The following is a 20,647-nucleotide window of genomic DNA, read 5'->3' as shown; positions in this document are numbered from 1 at the left end:
CTAAGGGAAGATTAACAGGACCCAATTAGCACCGAGAAACAGAATGAATGGATCTAGACACGGCAAGTTTAAATTTCCAGACATCAAAAATTAAATTAAATTGTGTTCCCTGAATGAAAGCGGTTAAGTTAAACCAAAAAAGACTGAATCAGACACGTATCAGACTTCTTACTGGCCACAGGGATGCTTGAAGACCATGCAGCGGAATCTTGCGAGGCAGAATCTCTCTTCAACAACAACTACTAGCCGAGTGTGAAGACAGTCAATTATCAATAATAGAAGCTGCTTTTGAAGTGCTTGATTGCAATGCTTCCCCCTACAGCGGTGGCCCTTTTTCTGCCACATTCTTTCCTTTAGTGGTTTTCAACACTTACTTGGACTTCAGTCGCATATGAGAGCAACAGAGAATGGAGCAACAGCTGTGCTTCAACTTGATTCTAAAGTTGCTTTCAAAAAAGGCTTTCCCTACCTTTAAAAAAAAAAGAGGCCCAAGTTCCTTCTTCCTCTTGCTTAAAAATACTTTGAATGTTAAGAACTTCATATTGACTTTTAAAACAATGGTAACATTTCAGGTTCCCTGTATAAAATCTAGGTCATTAGTGAGGTGGGGGTAGGGAGCACTGGGGCATCTGGAATCATTCTGAATTTCACTCTGAGCAAGTAACTGGACGACAAGCAGGAAGATCAAGTTTAGAGCAGCAGTAGGCAGGCCACGCGTGTCACATCTACCAAAGAGAATAACAATCAACAGCAACTCAAAAGGTCATTATGGATTAGCCTTTCAGCTCTAGTCTCTGCTTCTATCTGAAATACTTTTTTTCACGTACCTTTGTACTTGAACCAAGTTCTTGCTTCCTGATTCCCAGCTTCAGGGCGACCTGCCCACCTGTTCTTACCGTGAGCTCAGTGTTTTAACTCCCCATGACTGCTGCCACCAGATGGCTCTGCCTATACTTCTGGCCAGTCACCTGCAGTGAACTGTGTCCACTTTGGCTGTACCGCTCCAAGGGCTGGAGTCAGGCTGTTTTTAGGAAGATGCATCCAACTGAAGTACGAAGTGCCAGAAATGGTTCATGTACTAGCAATAGGCAGGTAAATATTTCTCCCAGAAAATGAAGACTTAACGACTGAATTTGTGTCTGCTTTAACCTACCCATAAGGATTAGGCTCTTCCAGAAGAACAGTGTCTAAAAAAATCTGGCTGAGCAGGATCTAAGTTGAAGCACACAAGCTCTTAGTTGCAGCGTGTGGGATCTAGTTCCCTAACCAGGGATCGAACCCAGGGCCCCTGCACTGGGAGCACAGTTGTGGCAACCGGACCAGCAGGGAAGTGCATCCAAGTCAGCTTTTCAGAGACGGAAAAAAAGCTGGCATGTACTTGATAGGCCCCAGAAATCCCTGATTCTTCTTCATCAAGCTGCACAACATGCCATTATTTCAAGTTACTGTCTTCCATTGACACTACATGAGGATAAAGAGTCTATAATAGGGTACCTCCCAACATATATATATGCATATATATATGTATATATATATATCGCCCCCACCTATATATATATAGGTGGGGCGACACCAACTAGTCCCAAACCTCTTCTGAGGATTTAACATGTTCAAAGGCCTAAGAAAAGGCATCGCGAGGCACACTGACTGAATTTACACACAACTGAGAACAGCTCTCATAGGCGGTGAGACCAAGTGCAGGAGGGAAAATAGTGTTACTACAGAGGAGAAGGAAAGCACCCTTTACTTCCCTGAAGTTTAAGCTTTAAAAAAAGCATTTGCTGCAGCAGGAACACTAGGGTCAGATAAATGGAATCCACTACTCTTAAAAGAAGCTAGCTTCAGGCAAGAAATCAGGCACTCTATTAGCAGAAAGAGAAAAAACTTGCAAGAAATTACCTGGCTAGGTAGTGAAACGAGCACTTTTACACTGCTCTTGGGAGTGTAAATGAGAAACCTTTTTGGACAGCAAGGTAGCAGTATTTATCAAGAATCTCAGATTTTTTTTTTTTTCCACCTTGAAGAACTTTTGAAAGTTCACATCCGTTGTTTCCACTTTTAAGAGTGTAACCTAAGAAAATAAGTCTATGAAGATATTTATACAAGGATGTTCACGACATTGATTATATTTTCTCAAACAATGAAAATAACCCAAATATTCAGCAGGGAATTATAAAGAACAAATTGTTCCATCTACTTAGTGGAATGCTATGTAGTCAATTTTTTAAAAGATTATATTTTCAATTGATACATAACAACACACTGCGATCTTAACATTGTAAACAATATGCAGCAGCAAAGACTGAAAAGAAGCATTCAAATGTAAGTAGTGGCACTATCTGGCAACAGGATTTTGAATGATTTCATTTGTTTCTTTATTCTTACCTAGGTTTTCTTAAATTTCTGTAATGTGTACATATTTTTAGAATTAGAAAATAAATTTTAAGGAAAATAACCCTCAGCTGTAATAGGCTTGTAATTTATAATTTATCTACATAAGGGAAAGAGTGTGTAGTCACTTACCTGCCTGTGTCCCAAACTGGGTTTCTGGTGGATGAAATGTGCATCTCAGGGACATCAGTATGTACACTAACTTATTTGTTATTTCACCAGACACGTGACTTCTGACACACAATATAGTCACAGTAGAGTTTCACAAAACACATCACTAGAGTATACTAAAATAAGGTTATTTACTTAGAAATGATACACTGTATGTAATCTATATATAGAACAAAGCAATCAATGGTAAACTTAATAAGGCACCTTTTAAACCAGATGCTGTACAAAATACATTTAGTGAATTGCATATCAAAGATGAATCTATATTTTTGGTGTTTTACAATTGCATAATAAAACTGCCTGTTTTTAACCCTTTTCAGTGTTTCTGTACAACTTTCCTAATTAAGCTATAATGACACTTTCATTTTATACAATATATACCACACTTTAGTTTTTAAAATGGGCAAGGACTAGTCACTAAACGGGCTTAAATAATTCCACTGAAAGCACAGGACAGAGCACAAGCTAAAATTACAGTATATTTAAGCCTTTGCAAAAAGCAGTGTTCACACGCTTTCCTTGTGGACGATCATTACACGTAACTTCATGTGACGCTGCCCTAGATTTAACTTGACTTTTACGAATATGTCAGCTCTCTCTGCAGTTTTCGCTGTGACTCTCATAACAGCGCTAAGGCAAGAAGATGAACTGCTGCACCACTATTTTAACATCTGACCCAAGCAAACAATAAATGTTACCACTTTTAAACAGTACAAGAGCGGCAACAATGTTTAAAAATTAATTCATATTTCTGTCAAAATTATCTTACATATTTAGAAACATTTCAAGACAACATGAAACACAGGTAATTTAATTTATAAAATCTTGCCTGGAATAAATTATTCAAATTTGATCTTGGGCCAACTTAGAGATGCATGATTCTTTAAACACTGAATTGCAATTTTTGTTCTAAACAAAAGCAAAGCATCTGGGGGAAAACAGATATCAAATATTTTTTTATACAGTGAATAAATAAAAAATCTGGCACATTCTAGGAAAACATCATTTCCAAAAACCTTAAGTCACTTTCTAAGGTCAACAACACTCCTGAAATTGGAAAGGCAATTTAAAATGGTGACTGCAGTATCTTTTGTGAAAACAATTCCAGAGAAACCAGATTCAAATTTTATGCTTCAGAAACTTGTCCAATAAGAAACACAGGGAAAGCTTCGAATAGACACACTGAAGTCAATGCTAGTATGCCTTTGATTCTAGAGATATTTACCAGCAGAAAGAGAACTCAAAAGGAGACTTTTCTTTGAGGGAAGATGAAGTTTTCAGGTTGCTTTGGTTTTTTGATTGTTTTTATGCTTCACTTAAAGGGATGAGAGACAGAAGCCACAAACTTTTAAGATGCTAAGTTGTAAGCAGGACAAGTAACGGCTTCAAAGGTTTTACCAATTACCTAAGGTGCTATGAGACCCTTCCTCTTTTACTCTTAAAGTTTCTGACTTCATATTTAAGAATAAGAGTAAAAGAAGGAGAGGAAAAAAATAGGTTTCATGCAGCTTTTTTGTAGACTTTAGAATTTCAAATATGACGTCATTTGCTCTTTAAAGACCATTAATATTAAAAAACATCTTTTGTTAGAAAATATGTTTATTGAACAAGTTTCTACAGTTAGTCCTTGATATCATTTTTAATAGATCAATTTAATTAAAAAATTATAATGGTCGTCTATTACCTGGAATTTTTGCTTCCACATAGTATTTTAATATTTTAACATTTCTAAGAATAGTTCACCTTTCTTTACATTTTCCTTTATTAGGATGACAAATTATTTTCAAGATTTATAGTTATCAAATAAAAAATAAATCAAGGTTAACTTTAACTAGATCAGAGCTCATAATTATTCTTAAATTACATGGCAAGTTAGATTAAAACACCTATATTTCTCAGTATAGTGATGGGGAAAACATTCTCAAAGAGCAAGTTATTGGGTACTATCAATATATCAATTTACTTATCTTGATGAACACTCAAAACTTTAGTTATGTCAGATGCAAACTACTAAACTTGGTCAAAACTGTTAGAGCAAATTTCAAATTTGTGAATATAGAGTTTCATCCTTAAATGTCAATCACATTTTTGGTAATGGACAGATACGGGCTCTGATTCCTCCACTTTGAAGTTTTTTTTTCACTATGTTGTTATAATAACCACATTTATTTTACGCTGTACGCAAGAAAATTCTCACTTTATGCATCCATGAGTTGTTTGTTCAGAGTAAGACAGTAATATTTAAAAGGCATTACAGAAATATAATAAGTAGGTCAGAATTACTCCTTGGGAAAACAAGGCATCCATCAAATATGTATTATATTTAAATATGTTATTGGATAACAGCTGTATGGTATAGATGTAGGTATGACTAGATATGGAACTTTTTGCCTGACTCTTCACTGTCTTCACAAACTTATGAAACCGAAATCATAAAACTAAAAATTTTAAATGATTTAAGTGTCTAAAATAGTTGATGATAAATGTGTATTAACTTTGAGATAGAAATTTCTAATTTGAGGATCCCTTCATAAACAGAACTGAGATGATGGCATCTTAATGAAAGTGTATACCTGAAGTTAAACAAAGTCCTAGATTTGATACACTGTTTTGAATTAATTGTGAAGATTTTACATATAGTTTCTACTTTATATATTTTTCTGATGATCTTTTAATTTTTTTCCCTTAAGGATGGGATATGAGGTACGCATGAGCTGGTTTCTATAGTGTGAATATATGTACATGTATAAAATACGGTTGTAAAGAAGCAGGTATTTTGCAAGTAAAGCATATTACACACAAAATATAAATAACTTCCCTTTTAAAAGTTACTGAGAATAAAGAATACAGAACATGGTTATAGGCACTTACATTGCTATCAAATTCATTAATTAGTATTTACTTCAATAAGAAGTGTTTTCTTTAGAAGGTTCATGGCATTGGAAGTTCCAACTTTGGACAGGATGCTTTTCATGACAATAATAACAATTAACAAAAAAAAGTTTGTGGTGGGAGGAAAACAGTCCAAATTTACATACACTTTTTACTCCTTTTGGCCTTTATATTAACTTTAATGTTAAAAAATAAAGTTGGTGGAGAAGCTAGCTCACTTGCAAGGTAAATGGCTTTTATGCGATTGGCAAATCTCGGTCAGATAATGCATTTTTAAAGCACAAAACCAACAGCCACCAGTATCTTCCTGTGCATTCACAAATAATTTTCTTCTAATTCAAATGGCAGCAGAGGAACTCTGGTATGCACGTATGCAAACACACACCCCATCATCAAGGCATGGCACACTATCGTAAACCAAGCAGCACTGTGTCCCGAACAGGTCGCAATCCATAGGCTGTTTACAAAGGCAGAATACAAATAGATTAACGTGTTTTCAGGTAGAAGGCAAACGTGTCCATTTCTCCATCTCTGCTGAATTCATTTATCTTCTCAAGGCTTTCACAGAAAGCACCATTTTATGAACAGGTAATTCAGTACCCAGAGTTTGACTGGAGACTTATTAATCAGGATTGAAGTCTTGATGCAGTTCATAAAAATCCAATAAAAAAAAGGCATCAAAAACCAAATTTAAAATAAAGTTGTCCATATATAAAGAATGAAGTGTTTAGAAGTTCCCAGCTTGTATTCTACAGAGTACTGAAAGGTTTAGTATTAGCAGCCTGTGAAGGTGTAGTGAGGAGAGTCTGAGAACCAAGTTAACACCCTCATTCTATTCTAATTCCACCCATTCCTTGGGTGAAAACAGTTCTTGCAGTCTAGAATCTCTCCTCATGATTTTTTATCTGTCAAATCTTTACATCTTGGGATTCAACCATCTTGGCAAGTGTCTTCTTGATTCTCAGAGCTGTAAGTCTGGAGGCTGGATTGTGAGCCCAGCATTCTGACATCAGCTTCAAAACTGCTCGTAGACACTGAAAAGTAAAGAGAATGTCATGAGTGGCCACGTGTCTTTGGCAGCACTCAGCAATCAGTTCCTGAGAGGACTGAACCCCACTTACTTCATCACTGTTCCATCGATTAGACACAATTGGCCGCAAACGTTTAACACACACCACCTCACGCATATCCTCGTATGATGGATCATTGGGTACCATGTTGTAATACGGCAGCTGGTACTCTTCGACTATTCCTGCAGTGAGTGAGAAAACACAGTGGACACAAAAATGGTGGCTGGAAAAATACATCAATCCGCTCAGCGCTTGTTACTCAGCTAAGGGACTAAAATTGATTCCCCCATAAAGAAGAAGAGACTACTGAGTAGATGATTCACGTTTCATACTAAATGTATGTTCTACTTTTCTTTTTAAATATCTGATTATTTTCTATATCCCCACCATAGTTGTCCATATTGAACATGCCAACATCCCTTAAAATAAGCAAAGTGAACCATTCAACTGAAATTTTTAGTCTTATTTTTTATGTACACAGTTGCTTCTACTAATAAATGAGTAAGAGTCTTTTTTAAGCAGTAGAAAGACAATGTATATGTAGAAATGAGTTAACAAAGCAGACCCAAAATTGCTATCTGTATAAAAGGCCTGCTTGAAAGATTGACACTTAGCTGGTATCTGGGAACTTGCCTGGTAAACAGCTCTCTCTACTCATATAAATGAAAAGGGTGGCCTTTGTAACTAGAGTATTTGTGCAAACAATATAATTTGTGCTGACGACCTGCTTTCTTTCTAGAAGTTTGGAATTTTTATACATGCCAGGCAGAGGATGCCCATGTGACCAGCCTCCAAAAAAATCTCTGGGTACTAAATCTCTCATGAACTTCCCTAGATGACAATATTTCACGTTTTTACAATTCACTGCTAGGGGAATTAAGCACATCCTGAGTGACTCCACTGGGAAAGGACTTTCAGAAACTTGTGCCTGATTTCCTCTGAACTTTCGCCCCACAGGCCTTTTCTTTTCCCTTTGCTGATTTTGACGTGTATCCTTTCAGTGTAACAAATCTTTGCTATGAAGACAACTATACATTGAATCCTGGGAGTCCTAACGCAATTACAGAACCAGTGAGTGATCTTGGAGATCCCTGACATAGATGACATCTAACTTATACAGCTGAAGCTGTTATTTTTTGAATGATGAGTATACGGACATAACCAGAAACATGCTACCGAAACTCCTACCTCCTGTGATACAACGACGAGCCATTTCCCAAATGATCAAGCCAAAGCTATAGATGTCAGCCATTATGTAGGGCTGGAAATGGTTTTTATTCAGGCTTTCATCTAGCACTTCTGGAGCCATGTAGCGTTTGGTACCCACCCTAGTATTCAAAGGTACATCAACTTCATTTGTGTCACTGAAACAGAAGACAGAAAATGCCCAGGCTGAGAGAAAAGAAAATCGTTTCTTCTCTATTTTCACTGCATTGTGTAACAGTCAGAATTTGTCTCTCTCTCTCTCTCTCTGTGTGTGTGTGTTTTGTATACACAACTAAATAAAATCTAATAAGTCTACATTTCCTTATCAGTATCCTTGGGGCTAGGTGTATTTTGAAATTTAACATCTTTCAGATTTTAAACACGTATTATACCCTTTAAATATATGCTATATATTATATAACATCTCCAGCAGGGTCTGCAGCAGTACTGAATCAAAATCATTACTAAGTCCACAGAAAAAAACTAAGTATGAATATTCACAGTTAACTGAATAAATAAAGACAGTAAATACCTCAAATCACTTCAGGTCAAGTTTTGTTACCAAATAAGTTCTGTGTCTCTCTAAGAAAGAGAACAGTACTGAATATAAAATGTGGTAGAAAATTATGTCCTGCTGCTGCTGCTGCTACGTCACTTCAGTCGTGTCCAACTCTGTTCGACCCCACAGACGGCAGCCCACCAGGCTCCCCCAGTCCCTGGGATTCTCCAGGCAAGAGCACTGGAGTGGGTTGCCATTTCCTTCTCCAATGCATGAAAGTGAAAAGTGAGAGTGAAGTTGCTCAGTTGTGTTCGACTCCTAGCGACCCCATGGACTGCAGCCCACCAGGCTCCTCCGTCCATGGGATTCTCCAGGCAAGAGTGCTGGAGTGGGGTGCCATTGCCTTCTCAGAATCATGTCCTAGGATCAGTAAATGTGAAAACTGAGAGGTGTCATTTGCTTTTCTTTCTCATGTGATCCTTTGTGATTTAGGATTACATTTTTTTCTTTATGGGTCCAACCAACTTAGTTCTATTGTGAGTCTCGTTTACATACTCATACTGCAATATTTATCTTTTTTTTTTTTAATTTTGGGAGTATATTTTAGAGTTTGAAGACATGAATGACTTTTTTTTAGGTTCCCAGATCTGTTAAAATTCTGGAAACTATTCTGAAATGGAGGTCAATATAATGTACTTTATATTGTCTTAAATAGCATCTGATGAATACTTGAGCCAATAAAAACTCAATAGGATAGAAAACTGTAATAATGACAGAAGAAGATTAAACTTTTTGATGTTTGCTTTATTATATACTTTAATTTTATGGCCTGAAATGAATTTTGAAATGTGAAATGGCTGCTGTACTCTAGAGTTATAACATTAAAACAATTTCAATGTTTTCCTAAAAATGTGATATTCTCATTGTTTAAAAATATTGACAATATCAAGTAGTGATGAAGCAATGGCATACATAAATCTTGTTTATGGGAGTATAAACTGATGCACACTTTCTAAAGGGACAACCTATTAATATGGTTTAATATACACATACTCTCTGTCTAGCCCCTTCTCCAGAAATCCACTATGAAGAAATACTTGTACAAGAACTCTGGAATATTATATATGGATAAAATACAATATTCATTGAAGCACTTTTTAAATAACAGAACCTGGAGGCAACTTTAATGTCCACCAGTTGGGTCACAGATGGGATAAATTATAGTAATCTATAAAATGGAGAAGTTTCCATACTGCTCTTAAAAAGAGTAAAGATCTATATAAACTGAAGTAGATGTCTAAGACAATAAAAATTAGGAAACCAAGAATATGTAGAGTAGGATGTAATTTTTGTAAAAAACAAAAACCACAATGAGAACAAAACACTAAGACGAACCTCCCCCCAAATCCTAATTTATAATCACAGGAGCACAGATGCGTGTTTGCAGGGCCTCCCTGGTGGCTCAGATGGTAAAGAATTTGCCTGCAATGCAGGAGACCCAGGTTCAATCCCTGGGTCGGGAAGATCCCCTGGAGAATAGAATGGCAACCCACTCCAGTATTCTTGTCTGGAGAATTCCATGGACAGAGGAGCCTGGTGGGCCACAGTCCACGGGGTCGCGAACAGCTGGATACGACTGAGCGACGAGCACTGTCACTGCACTTTTTTTCACGCGTTTGGAGCCCCACTGTCCTGAATACAAACAGGGAAAGAGACGGAAATACCAGACCACCTGACCTGCCTCTTGAGAAATCTGTATGCAGGTCAGGAAGCAACAGTTAGAACTGGACATGGAACAACAGACTGGTTCCAAATAGGAAAAGGAGTACATCAAGGCTGTATATTGTCACCCTGCTTATTTAACTTCTATGCAGAGTACATCATGAGAAACACTGGGCTGGAAGAAGCACAAGCTGGAATCAAGATTGCCGGGAGAAATATCAATAACCTCAGATATGCAGATGACACCACCCTTATGGCAGAAAGTGAAGAGAACTAAAAAGCCTCTTGATGAAAGTGAAAGAGGAGAGTGAAAAAGTTGGCTTAAAGTTCAACATTCAGAAAACGAAGATCATGGCATCTGGGCCCATCACTTCATGGGAAACAGATGGGGAAATAGTGGAAATAGTGTCAGACTTTATTTTTCTGGGCTCCAAAATCACTGGAGACGGTGACTGCAGCCATGAAATTAAAAGACGCTTACTCCCTGGAAGGAAAGTTATGACCAACCTAGATAGCATATTCAAAAGCAGAGACATTACTTTGCCAACAAAGGTCCGTCTAGTCAAGGCTATGGTTTTTCCTGTGGTCATGTATGGATATGAGAGATGGACTGTGAAGAAAGCTGAGCGCCAAAGAATTGATGCTTTTGAACTGTGGTGTTGGAGAACACTCTTGAGAGTCCCTTGGACTGCAAGGAGATCCAACCAGTCCATTCTAAAGGAGATCAGCCCTGAGTGTTCTTTGGAAGGAATGATGCTAAAGCTGAAACTCCAGTCCTTTGGCCACCTCATGCGAAGAGTTGACTCACTGGAAAAGACTCTGATGCTGGGAGGGATGGGGGCAGGAGGAGAAGGGGACGACAGAGGATGAGATGGCTGGATGGCATCACCGACTTGATGGACTTGAGTTTGAGTGAACTCTGGGAGTTAGTGATGGACAGGAAGGCCTGGCGTGCTGCGATTCATGGGGTCAGAAAGAGTTGGACACGACTGAGTGACTGAACTGAACTGAACTATCTTTAGAAGATTAAAATAATCCCAGACACCAGGCAAAGAACCACTCACCTGTTGAACTTAACAGCAAGGCCCAGGTCAGCAATGCAGCAACTTCCATTTTTCTTGATGAGTATGTTTTTGCTCTTCAGGTCTCGATGAGCAATTGCAGGCTTTCCTTGAGTGCCATAAATTTCTGTGTGGAGATGGCACAGACCACAGGCAGCCGAATAAGCCAACTTAAGCAGGGCTCTGGTGTCTAGTGTAGCACATTTCAGGAAATCATAGAGAGATCCGTTTTCATGGTAATCAGTAATCAAATAGAGCTGAGTCCAGGAACCTGTACCTTTAATGTCTGCTGCTATAAAACCTGTTTAATTAATGAGTTTAAAAGGTTAGTTCTCAGAGGTGGCTAGGAAGAATAAAAGATGTTCATTCAGGATACTGAGAATAACTTGGGTATCATCTATAGATAATATAAATTTAACTTAGCTGACAACATCTCTTGAATGTATTACTCAAATTTTCATCTGTCATTTACACATAAGTCTATACTTTTGTAATTAAATAATCTTAATCATAGAAATGATAATATGACTAAGAAAAAGATCACATATGTAATAACCTGAGGGAATGTTGTTAATCTACATGATTCCCTAAGCACCAAGAACTATGAAGAAGGAATGTAGAAAAGGCTCTTCATTTCAAACTGAAAAGCGGACACATTAAAAGTTCCGTTCAGTCACTCAGTCGTGTCAGACTCTTTGCGACCCGACCCCATGGACTGCAGCACTCCAGGCCTCCCTGTCCATTGCCAACTCCTGGAGCTTGCTCAAACTCATGTCCATCGAGTCAGTGATGCCATCCAACCATCTCATCCTCTGTCCCCTTCTCCTTCTGCCTTTAATCTTTTCCAGCATCAGGGTCTTTTCCAATGAGTCAGTTCTCCACATCAGGTGGACGAAGTGCTGGTTAGGTTAACTATGCTCTATGCTGGTAGGTCTCTCCCCTCACCCCATTTATACAGGAGCAAAATAACCTAGGTATGATCTGATCAGTACGGTGCATAAACTCATCTACCTTCCCGGGCTTTCTTTTCAGCTACAATTTCCTTGCCCTTTACTTTAAAGAGTTAAAAATTAAGTTAACTATATTCAACTAAGAGTTTGATCCTAACTAAGCTAACGCCCACTTGCCCATCAATGGCTCATCACATCTGCCTTTTCAGCCTGGTTCACTGACAAGCAAGTTCACGATACTGGCTTTCTTTCCTTCTCCTCTTGTCTGTCCTCTCTTCAAAAGAAGGTCAGAGAGTGCTGAGTTGAGTAATAGCCCTCCCCCTGCAACCAATTCATGTCCACCAGGTCTCTATAAATGTGACCTTATTTGGAGACAGGTCTTTGTAGATATAATCAAGTCCCGGTGATTACAGTAGGTACCTACTCAATGACTAGTATCCTCACAAGAAGAGGGAAGTCTGGACACAGACACAACGGGCGAAAGGTCATGTGCCAACAGAGAGTGTGAAATGCTGAGGACAGTTAGCTGGTGATCACCAGAGTCTGGAAGAGGCAGGAAGAGTCCTCCCCTAAAGCCTTCAGAGAGCCTGGACTTGCCAACACCTTGCTTTTAAACGTCTGGCCTCCAGAACTCTGGAGAGGATTAAGCTTCTATTGTTTTAAGCCACACAGTTTGTGGTCATCTGCAATAAGCAGTTCCTGGAAACTAACACGGTTAGTGTAGGAAACTATTAGCAACATGCTATGCACTCTCTAAAGGAAAGGGCAAGGAAATAGTCACTGAAAAGAAAGCCAGGGAAGGCAGATGAGTTTCTGTGCCATACCGATCAAATCATACCAGGTTATTTTGGTATTGTGTAAATGGGGGTGAGGGGAGAGCCCTACTAGCACAGACCGTAAATGAGGCTGCATCTCACAGAGGTGGGGGGTGATTCCATTCACAGGAGGCAAAGGTGCACATAGTTAAAGTGACCTAGAAAACTGTTTCAATTACCTTTTAGAGACTCTTTTTGGGTTACTATATGAGTATGTCCAATAAACTACATTATTTCCAATTTACAACTCACTGCTGCTTCTCTTCCGCCGGGTAATAAATTTGGACACACCTAGTTTAATTGAGCTTCACACTGTGTTTGTTTTTTTTTTTAAAACAAACTAAAGGTCTCTGACAACTCCGACCACAAGTCTTATAGAAGCTGCTTTTCAAACAGTATTTGCTCACTTCATGTGTCACGTTTTGGTAATTCTCAAAAAACTTCAAACTTTTCCATTATTATTATACTTATTATGGTGATCTATGATGAGTGATGTTTGATGTTACTATTGTAGTTTTGGCATTTTTTAGCAGTAAAGTATTTTTACACTAAGGTATGTACATTGTTTATTAGACATAATGCAACTACACATTTAGACTACAGTACGGTATAAACAACTTTTAAATGCACTTGGAAACCAAAATATTTGTGTCATTTGCTTTATTGCTGTATCTGATTTATTGCAGTGGTTTGGAACCCAAGCCCAAAACACCTTTGAGGTATGTATAGAGACTGGCTGGCTGCATTCAGGCCTGGGTTGTATTTAAAGCAGATATTCCACCAGGTTTCCTTACCCAAATGCACACAGCTGAGCTCACATGTTTTCAAGCCCTTGAGCTAGGCTTCCACCGGCACCCCATTAACCTTCTAGAACATGGGACTAAAATAAAATGTGTACTCACCAAGTATATTTTCATGGCGCATTAGCACAGTTTGATAGATTTCTGTTTCTCGAAACCAGCTAGCCTCTTCAGTGGTAAAGAACACTTTGACTGCCACCTTCTCCCCACGCCATTTACCCATCCACACTTCTCCATATCGGCCTTTACCAACCTGCCGAACCATCTGAATCTGTTTGGCAATAGTTCGCTGAACCTTCATAGGAAAAAGTAAAATGAGAAGTATTAAGATTGAGAAAGTGGTTTAATAGGCTAACCCATCAAAAAGAATGGTATACACAACCAACCAACTCCAATATTAATGTTTATACAGTTGGCCTCTGTATCCGTTCTGCATCCTTGGATATGGAAGGCTAGCTGTAAGAGACCTGAGCATCTGTACATTTTCGTATCTTCAGGGGATCCTGGAACCAATCCCTCAAGTAAATCCCAAGGGAAGACTGTACTGTATTCAGAAGGAGAGGCAACAATGTACAATATATTCTAAAATCACAAAGTAACAGTCTGTCAGTGTGACAGACAGTTTGCAAAAATGGTCAATATAATTCCCCTTCTAGTACATACAGTCTTGGGTAGTCTCCGTGCCCAGACTCTGGGCTTGGCTACATGAATTGCTTTGGGCAAAAGAAAAACAGCTAAAGTATTAACAGAACAAGGGAAAAGTCTTTGTGCACTGGGATTTACCCTTTCTTGCCATTTTAGGGCACTCTGTAACCAAAACGAGCAAAACCATACCAACCATTGGCCATGTACATAAACTTTACCATTTGGGTCTAGCTGAACAAATTCAGAAAAAGAACTGCCAAGAAGACCCACAGAATCATGAAAAATAATCGTTAGTTGTTTCAAGTCACTGGCGTGTGGGGTGGTTTATCATGTCACAAAATCCAAAATGACAGTTAGAAACGTTCAGCTCAGTCTGTATGTAGGACCCCACGTGGCCTGGCCCTTGCCTAACTCTTCCGCCTGACCTTTCACTCTAATCCCCCACACGCATCCCTCTTATCTACCTTGTTTCAATTTTTAGAATTCAGTCAAGCTCATTCCTCTCTCAGTCTTTTTGTATGTATAGTTTCCTTAAGAGTATTATTTCTCTCTCAAAAACTTCATAGCACATATATATTTCTCAGTTGCTGCACTTACCACAATTGTAACTATTGGTGTATATATTTGTTTGAATTCCATCCCCCACGACTCACAGAACACAGATATTTATACAGGACAACATCTTTAGTACACCACTGTTTTCATCAGTATTTGTTGGATGAAAGAAGCACATAAATTGCGACCTTTCATTTTCAGAAACATTATCAGCCAATCTAAACCAATACAGTGACTCTGACACCACGGTCCAGGCGGGAAACACAGTTAAATGGGCTCGATTTATGAGTGTCTAAACTGACTCACTTTATGTATCACTTGTTACACAATCCTTTTGTGATTTCTTTTTAGAAAGTCAGAATTACTGAGGTCTAATTTATATATAATAAAACTCACTCTTTTTGAAAACGTGTTTTGACATATGTACACAGTCATGTAACCACAACCAAACATCACAATTAAGATGTAGAGAATCGAAGTCAATTCCCTCTCCACTACCTTCAGTCTCTGGCCTCACTGATCTCTCTTCTGTCCCTACAGCTTTGAGTATGACATAAATGGAAACACGCAGTGAGCAGCCTGTGTCCAGCTCCTTTCGTTCAGCATAAAATACCCTGAAACGCACTTCGCTGCTGTTGCGCGTATCAGCAGTTTGCTCCTTTTTACTGCCAAGCGGTACTCCACTCTAAGAATGTACTGCAATTTATTCATTTAGCAACTGATGGATTTTTGGGTTGTTTACAATTTTTTTTTTTAATTGAAAACATTTACTTGTTTGTTTATTAGGCCACATGGCATGTGGAATGTTCCCTGACCAGGGATTGAATCTGTACCTCTCCCCAACTCCTGCCTTCCTGGTGGTGGAAGCACGGAGTCTCAACCACTGGACCCCGCCAGGAAAGTCCCCAGGCTGTCTACAACTTATAAATAAAGCTGCTGTGAACTTTCATAGTCTTTTTATGGAACATGTCTGCATATCTTTTCTTTTTTAAAATTCATTTATTTGGCTACGTCGTGTCTTAGCTGTGGCATGCAGGCTCCTGACTGCTGTGCACAGGTTCCGTAGTTGCAGCTCACGGGCTTAGCTGCCCCTCAGCATATGGGATCTCAGATAACCAACCAGGGATTGAACCCATGTCCCCTGCACTGCAAGGCAGATTCTCAACTACCGGAGCACCAGGGAAGCCCCTGCGTACCTATCCTGCAAACACTTAGCAGGGGGGCTGCTTCACTGGATTAAAGCCAACCATCCACCTGTTTCCCAAAGTAGCTGTATTTTACATATCAATCAGTGTTGCATGGGATTTCCAGGTGATCTATCTTCTTTTCCACACTTAATGCTCTCTCAGTTTTCATCAAACTAGTGGATGTGCAGTAGTATCTCACTGTGTTTAATCTGCATCTCCCTGATGACGCTGAGCATCTCTTCATGTGCCGTTCATATCTATCATCCTTATATTTTCTTTGGGCAAGCGACTGTTCAAATCTTTTGTCCATTTAAAAGACTGGGTTTTTTGACTCATTACTGAGTTGTAAAAATTCTTCATATATTCTGCAACACAAATTCTTTAGCAAAACTCTTCTGCCAGTTTGTGACTTTATTTTTTCGTCTTCTTAATAGTATCTTCTGAATAGGAAAAGTTTTAAATTTTAAGAAAGACCAATTTATCATTTTTTAAAATGACTTTTCCTTTTGTGTCCTAAGAAATCTTCACTCAAAGTTATAATAATTTCCTAAAATATTTTCTTTTAAAGGTTTTGTACTTTTATATTTAATCCATTTCAAGGTGATTCTGTATTGTATATGGAGTGAGGTACGGGTCAAGATTCACCTTTTGGCAAATGGATACCCAATTTTTCCCGCACCATTTGCTGAATAGACTCTCTTCCTCCTGAATTACCGTGGTATCCAAATCAACCGATCACATACTTGTATGTTCATCTTCAGACTCTGTTCTGTTCCCGACACACACATTTATCCTGACGCCAGGATTAAACAGTGTTGACCACTACAGTTTCACAATGAGCCCAGAAATCAGGTAGTGAATCCTCTTTACTCTTTTTCAAAACTTTTTGGCTCTTCTAGGTCCTCTGCATTTCCAAACAGTCATTAGAATAAACTCATCAATTTCTATAAGTTTGCTCTGATTATGATTTGGACTGAATTGAAATTATAAATCAATTTTAGGCTAATTGAAATCTTAATATTGAGTCTTCTGATACAAAAACAGGCTGTATCTACATCTCCTTATGAATGGTTTTGTTAATTTCTTTTGGCAATGTTTTCTGATTATAAGTGTACAGGTCATACATAAATGCTGTCATGCTTATTCCAAAATATTTCACATTTTTAATGCTATTTTAAATGATACTGCCTTTAAAATTTTAATCCCTGTTTGTCGACAGCGTATATAAATTCAATGATTTTTGTACAAAGACCTTATTATGCAATCTTGATAAACTCACTTATTGGTTGCTGTCGTTTTACATTATCATTCTTGACATTTTCTATGTAGACAATCATGCTGTTCACATATGAAGACAGTTTTACTTTTACCTTTCCAATTTAATGACAGAATTACCTGATTCAATGAATTTTAAAATTAGACATCAATGATTTAAACACATCCAACTAAACAAAGCCTTTAAAATCTGAATGTCTAGTGTTTATTATAAGTATCCCCTTCACCCTTAAATCCAAATATTTCTATACATATAACTCTCTGAGAATTACCTACATCTCCCTTTAACATTATTTTTATGAACTGTATTTCCGTAATATAGTTTTGTACTGCAGTATAAGAAGTATAGTTCTTCTTATTAAGATGATCTGTGGGAGTAACTTCTCTTTGATTTCAGAATCTGAAATACTTATATTTCTCCCAATCGATCAATTTAACCTTACAAATGCAAAGAATTTTATACCTGATTCCTCAAGATGGTTGTTAAAAATGTGTGAGCTAATGCTGACACTTATACAGCACTTCATGACCACACTTTGTCTCTTAACCTTGCTTGCGGCTCTTCCTTACCTGCCTATCCTTTCTTATTTCATATTTCTTATTTCAACTAATTTAATCTTCTAACCATCTCTCTTGTGACTCAGCTGGTAAAGAATTTGCCTGCAACGTGGGAGAGCTGGGTTCGATCCCTGGGTTGGGAAGACCCCCTGGAGAGGGGAAAGGCTACCCAGCCCAGTATTCTGGCCTGGAGAATTCCATGGGGTCACAAAGAGTCGGACACAACTGAGCGGCTTTCACACCAGCGTATGGCAATACATTCTGTGTCAGTGGGCCATTGGCGCCTACACGGCAGCCCAGCTTACCAGTAAGGGCAATCCAGACCCACTGCCAGAGCTCTGTGACTGGTCAATGAGGTCTCTTAATGACTCTCCAGCTGGAATAAATGCTTCATCTTGCTCCAGATCACGATTGTAACGGCGTCTGCTTGAGATGCTCTTGCAATAGTGTCTTTTATTTTAAAAGAGCAGAAGATAACTACATTAAAATTCTAAAACAATAAAAGTCTAAGGTAAGAAAAGTCTCGAGGCTGTTGACACTATCAGCATTCCTTCATCACGTGGGTTCATAACCAAATGAGTCTTATCACAGATAATATATTCTCTGTTAAAATAATGTCCAGAGAGAGAGTTTCTGAAATAGAGAGCTATATACTACCTTAAAATGGAAAGACGTCCATGGTACGTTGGCAAGTGAAAAAAACTGATTAAAAAACAGCATGTAAAGTTTCACCCTCACTATAAACAGTTTAAAATTATATGTATCTATACTTGTCTGAAAGGATTAGAAAGGATATCTAGCAAGTTAAATAATAGCTATTGTTGGGGATGTAAGAATATCCCTTCTCTGCTTTACATATGTTTTTTCATTTGAATTTATAAATGTAGTTTTACATCATAATGAACAATAAATATACTACCATTTTTAAAAAGGGAAAAGGAGTTTACGGAAAAGAAGTCAAACAAGTTCATTCTGATATTTTTAAAGGTTTTTGAAAAAAACTTCAAATTATGAGATGTTTCAAACATTTAAACAGTTAGAGATTAATTAGCACCCATGTGTGAACCATTTAAATTTAATAAATATTAAGCTATAATTTTATGATATATTTAAAATAACATTAAAATATCTGAAATTTCCCTGATAATTTCATTTTCTTCTTTTAATCCTAAGAGACAAACACTGTCTTGAAGGTGGCTATAGCCTTCCTATCTGTGTATTTATACCTTTACCATAAAAAGTATATACTCACACACAAAATTTTTCCTCTGGATACTAATTTCTATAAATGGCATATGTTGTATTAATATTTTACATCTTGTATAAAAAAACTTATGTATTACATATTTATCCATGTGGATACATACAGCTCATTTTTATTGATGTTCAGTGTGTCAGGCACTGTTCTGTGACTTACTTCAACTTTATTAAACTCCTAAGAGGTAAGTTGTAGTGTTTCCTTTTTACAAAAGAGGAAACCATAGGCCTAGGGCCCACCATTTGTCCCAAGTCAGACAGGTGGCTAATTATTCTCCAATACTGAGGCAAGACCCTTCTGAGTGCTATAACCAGAGCCCCGTGAATTATGAGGTTTTGAGGTTACATAGCTGGTGAGAAGAGACGCTGCTCACAGCCTTGTGTGAGCACTGAATATCGGTCCTTCGACCTTTTCAAGTGGTCTTTCTCAGCTTTGGGGGGTTTGCTCACTTGAAATCACTGACCAAGATCAGCTGAATATTCTGTGGGACCATTCTGAAGACATCTATAGAGTTCTTTCTCTATGAAAACTCTCTCCTTTCCAGCACTCTGTACCTGTGAACCATAGCTGCTGCTCTCTCCCCAGACTCTCGGCTATACCTCCTTGACTCAGAGTGCCTGCTGGGCTCTGCGTGAGCTCTTCCTGTGTCCCGCAATCAGACATTCTTTTCAGGGAGTGAGCTGGGCAATAACAGGACTCGCCGCGTTTGTTTCCTGTCTCTCGGGGGTCAGTGTCCTTAGTAAGTGAATGGCTTACTGACTACAGGTTTCACTGTAAGCTAATCCGCTTGGGCCACTTCACTGGGCTTACTGGAGGCAGAATATTTAGGTCTTTTGTTCTTGGGCCAGATGGATGTTCCCTAAGAATAATCTTCTTATACATTATCTAGAGGGAACAAGCTTGGCTAGCACGGTTCTGGATGGCTGAGGAGCCCACAGATTATTACGTAAATATTCACTTTACCTCCTTATTTTTACTATACCATTTACCTCACCCTCAGTAATGGGACACCACAGATGAGAACATTTTTGCTCTTTCCCTGAGACAACACTTCTAGCCTTTTGTTCATGATCAAAGTCACATGATCATTCAGAATAAGAACAGGGATCTCAACATCACTGGTATCTGGCAACCAAAATGGCCCACAACATTTCTCACCTCCTGGCACACCTGTCCTTGTTTAATTCCCTTCCATAATGCACCAGGGCTGACCTGGGTGACCAACAGAATACGGACGGCAGAAGAGATGGTGCGACTTCTGAGTCTAGATCACATACAGCATGCATCTTTCACCTTGGTCTCTGGACCGTTCACTCTGCACTGGAAGCCAGGCTTCCTGCTGTGAGTAAGCTCATGCAGGCAGTGCTGTAGAGAGGTTCATATCGGAGGAACTAAGATCTCCTGCCAACCTGTGAGCCTTGCAAGTGAGCTACCCTGGAAGAGGATCTACCAGTTCCAGTCAAGCCTCCAGGTGAGTGCAGCATCTGCTGACATCTGGCTGAATGTCATGAAAGATCCTGAGCCACCCAGTCAGGTCACTCCTGAAGTCCTGACCCACAGAAACCGTGAGAGGTAATAATAACCGCTGTTTC

General features: G+C 38.5%; 1 protein-coding gene across 2 annotated transcripts in view; it reads right to left on the bottom strand.

The window, feature by feature from the left end:
- Positions 1–2,674: 2,674 nt before the first annotated feature.
- The window catches only part of BMPR1A (bone morphogenetic protein receptor type 1A), a 142,114-nt gene continuing 124,141 nt past the window's right edge, over positions 2,675–20,647 (bottom strand). For both annotated transcript variants that reach the window (XM_070364534.1, XM_070364535.1), the window contains 6 exons: positions 18,103–18,247; positions 13,680–13,872; positions 11,016–11,313; positions 7,713–7,888; positions 6,576–6,706; positions 2,675–6,488 (listed from right to left, as the gene is read on the bottom strand). In XM_070364534.1, coding sequence (XP_070220635.1) covers positions 6,363–6,488; positions 6,576–6,706; positions 7,713–7,888; positions 11,016–11,313; positions 13,680–13,872; positions 18,103–18,247 — 1,069 coding nt within the window. In that variant the 3' untranslated portion in view covers positions 2,675–6,362. The remainder of the gene's footprint in view (positions 6,489–6,575; positions 6,707–7,712; positions 7,889–11,015; positions 11,314–13,679; positions 13,873–18,102; positions 18,248–20,647) is intronic.

Source organism: Bos mutus, chromosome 28, assembly GCF_027580195.1.
Source record: "Bos mutus isolate GX-2022 chromosome 28, NWIPB_WYAK_1.1, whole genome shotgun sequence".
Classification (NCBI taxonomy): Eukaryota; Metazoa; Chordata; class Mammalia; order Artiodactyla; family Bovidae; genus Bos; species Bos mutus.
This window is presented reverse-complemented; position numbering and strand designations above follow the sequence as displayed.